This window comes from Mirounga angustirostris, unplaced genomic scaffold, assembly GCF_029215605.1.
Source record: "Mirounga angustirostris isolate CCGP_5_RB_7025 unplaced genomic scaffold, mMirAng1.0.hap1 SCAF_6, whole genome shotgun sequence".
Lineage (NCBI taxonomy): Eukaryota > Metazoa > Chordata > Mammalia > Carnivora > Phocidae > Mirounga > Mirounga angustirostris.
The window spans coordinates 16,438,471-16,441,834 of record NW_026991714.1 but is presented as its reverse complement, the minus strand read 5'-3'; the positions used below and the strand labels follow the sequence as shown (position 1 = coordinate 16,441,834).

Genomic DNA, 3,364 nt, shown 5'->3' with positions numbered 1-3,364 from the left:
CAGGTGGAAGCTCTAGCTGAGCAACAAGCCAACAAGGAGTGCCAGTAATCATCCCAGTCTATCCTTCAGATGACCTTGGTACCAGCTGTTATCTGCCTGCAACTCCTCAAATGACTCCAAGTGAAAAATGCCAGACTGAAAGTAGCCAAACCACAGAACCATGAGGAATAATAAATTGTTTTTTAAAGCCACTAGTTTTGGGTTGGCTTGTTGCACAACAATGGGATAACTGGGACAGATACTTTTCCTCATTCTCATACGCCACACAATATTAACCAATATCTTTAAAAACTCTTGTATTTCTATTCAGGTTTTTCAGTAGGTGTATCTTTTGATAACCACACAGCTCAGAGGAAGGACTAGCAGTCATTTATAAAGTAGTTCTTTTACTTTTAGGTAGGAGGTTCTGGGTGACTTTGGACGTCCGTTCATCCTCGGTATAGGGATTACTTAGTGCTGGGCCTTGCACGTTTGGTTTTTTTTCTCCTGGACAGGAGGCCTCTGCAGCAACCATGTTACACGAGATCATGGGTCAGGCCAAGAAGCATCCGAGCTTGGTCCCCCTCTTCGTATTTATTGGGGCAGGAGGTACTGGAGCAGCGCTGTATGTCTTGCGCCTGGCATTGTTCAACCCAGATGTCAGTTGGGATAGGAAGAATAACCCAGAACCCTGGAACAAACTGGGACCCAATGATCAATTCAAGTTCTACTCAGTGAATGTAGATTACAGCAAACTGAAGAAAGAAGGTCCAGACTTCTAAATGAAATGTTTCACTATAAAGCTGCTTAAAATGAAGGTCTTCCAGAAGCCGTCCACATAATTTTCCACTTATCCAGGAAATATTTCCCCTCTAAATGCATGAAATCATGTTGGTGTATTGTGTTGGGGTTTACACTGAATAATAAATATCTGAAACTTGAAAAAAAAAAAGTAGTTCTTTTAAATAAGGAATTCAAGAAAGCCAAACATATAAGAGGCAAAGTAGACCCATCACAGACTCTATAAAGTTAGGGCATCTAAGCTATGTATGTATACATGACATGAAAAGGCTGTTATTGTATTTGTAGCCTCACCTGAGAAGATTACACTGGCTCTCAATCATGTCAATTCCCCAAAGATCTTAATAATACTTTAGAAATGTGAGAACATTTTTATTTATTTTTATTTTTTTTAAATCACAGTTGTTGTTTTTTTTAATTTTATTTATTTATTTGACAGAGACAGACACAGTGAGAGAGGGGACACAAGCAGGGGGAGTGGGAGAGGGAGAAGCAGGCTTCCCACGGAACAGGGAGCCCCATGCGGGACTTGATCCCAGAACCCTGGGATCATGACCTGAGCTGAAGGCAGGTGCTTAAAGAGTGAGCCAGCCAGGCGCCCCGTGAGAAAATTTTTAATGAGACATGAAGATGGTTATATTGTTACAAAATATTATAATTCACTTAAGAAGTCAGAAAGAATTCTGACTCAAAATTATTTACCAGTTTTTATAAGCAGATATATGAATATTAGTAGAAAACTTAAAAATTGTAGATTCGTACACATGAATTGAAGTTTTAGATCTTTTTTTTTAAGTTTCCTTCTTTTTTTTTTTTTAAGGATTTTATTTATTTATTTGAGAGAAAGAATGAGATAGAGAGAGAGAGCATGAGAAGGGGGAGGGTCAGAGGGAGAAGCAGACCCTCCGCCGAGCAGGGAGCTCGATGCGGGACTTGATCCCGGGACTCCAGGATCACGATCTGAGCCGAAGGCAATGGCTTAACCACCTGAGCCACCCAGGCACCCGAAGTTTTAGATCTTTAAAACTTTATAAAAGCAAGAGGTATTGTATATAAACTAACTCATTAAAGAATAATTATTTCAACTATAAATTTTCTAATCTACTTACTATTAGATGAAATTGTAAACCCTTTTCTCTTACATTTTATAAAATAGAGGGGTTCTTAACATTTGTTTTTTGAAACAGTCATGTGGTCTTCAGATGGACATTATAGGTAAGTCCTTAAAATCCTGTGCTTATGTGTGTATGTGTATTATCTGGTTAGAGGATCCATATTTCTCATCAGATTTTCAAAGAAAAGAATAGCCTGGGGCACCTGGGTGGCTCAGATGGTTAAGCATCTGCCTTCAGCTCAGGTCATGATCCCAGGGTCCTGGGATCGAGTTCCGCATTGGGCTCCCTGCTTCGCGGGAAGCCTGCTTCTCCCTCTCCCACTCCCCCTGCTTGTGTTCCCTCTCTCGCTGTGTCTCTCTCTGTCAAATAAATTAATAAAATCTTAAAAAAAAAAAAAAAAAGAATAAGCCTGGCTGCTTTTCAAATTGTAATTAGGATTAAAAAAAAAAAAAAAAGACTCACTTTAAAGCAAAAGGTACCTAAAAGAACACAAGAGTAAAACAGAGTATATTGGAATAGATTATGGAACAGCTTAATTCCTATCAAAACCCTGTCTTCCCACATTATGAAAGCCTGTTCTCCAGGACTGGCCATACCACTCTGATTTATTCCCACCTTTCTAGTTGCCTGCAGGGTTCACTCCTTATCTAGCTCTACTTTTCTAATAGGTGAGGCACGGAAGGAAAAGTGCCATATTTTCTATTATCTTTTACAAAGTGTAAAAGATAATGTAACGTAATATAAATAATGTAATAAAAGATAAAAAATCAGAAAGTTAATGTAGTGTTGATCAGTTAAAAGATAAAATTAACTCAGTCAAACTATCACGAATATATATGTGACATGGAATGGCTGACTTGGTACATTGTGTCAGAAACACCAACACTGAATCAAAAATGTAGGTTCATCAACTGTAACAAACTTACCACTCTGGTAAGAGATGTAGGTAGCATGGGAGGCTATTTATGGGTGGGGGAAAGGGGTACAGCAGAAACCTCCAAATCTTCTCCTCAGTCTTGCTAGGAACCTAAAACTGCTCTAAGAAAATGCAGTTTGTTTCTTTTTTTTTTTTTTTTAAAGAAACCACATTGTATACTTTACATATATAGAATTTGTATTTGTCAATTATACCTCAATGAAACTGGAAAAAATTACCACAGAAGTTTAACTGCAAAGAACTTCCTGACTAAAATATTTTTATGCTAAAACAAGTCTAAGAGTGATTTTAAGTGTTATCATTCAGAGTATTATTTCTGAAAAGAAGACTGATATCCATTTGTTGGGAATTTTATAGACACTATTATATATAGACATTCAACCAGCAGCAAATCTTTCTTTTTACTCCATACTAATCCTGGGGCAGTGTGTGTTTATACTCACATGTATATTCAACTATATTTAACTTACCCATAGAGAACATGAACACATTAAGTAATTAATGCTTGTCAGTTACTTTGAGTGAATACCAT

At 37.5% G+C, this 3,364-nt stretch overlaps 1 protein-coding gene across 1 annotated transcript; it reads left to right on the top strand.

Annotated features, from left to right (window-relative positions):
* The first annotated feature begins 409 nt into the window (after positions 1-409).
* Positions 410-931, top strand: LOC123845325 (cytochrome c oxidase subunit NDUFA4-like). The gene has a single exon (XM_045876095.2). It carries the CDS (start codon positions 513-515, stop codon positions 759-761), a length of 249 nt encoding a protein of 82 aa, XP_045732051.1. The 5' UTR covers positions 410-512; the 3' UTR covers positions 762-931.
* Positions 932-3,364: the final 2,433 nt, after the last annotated feature.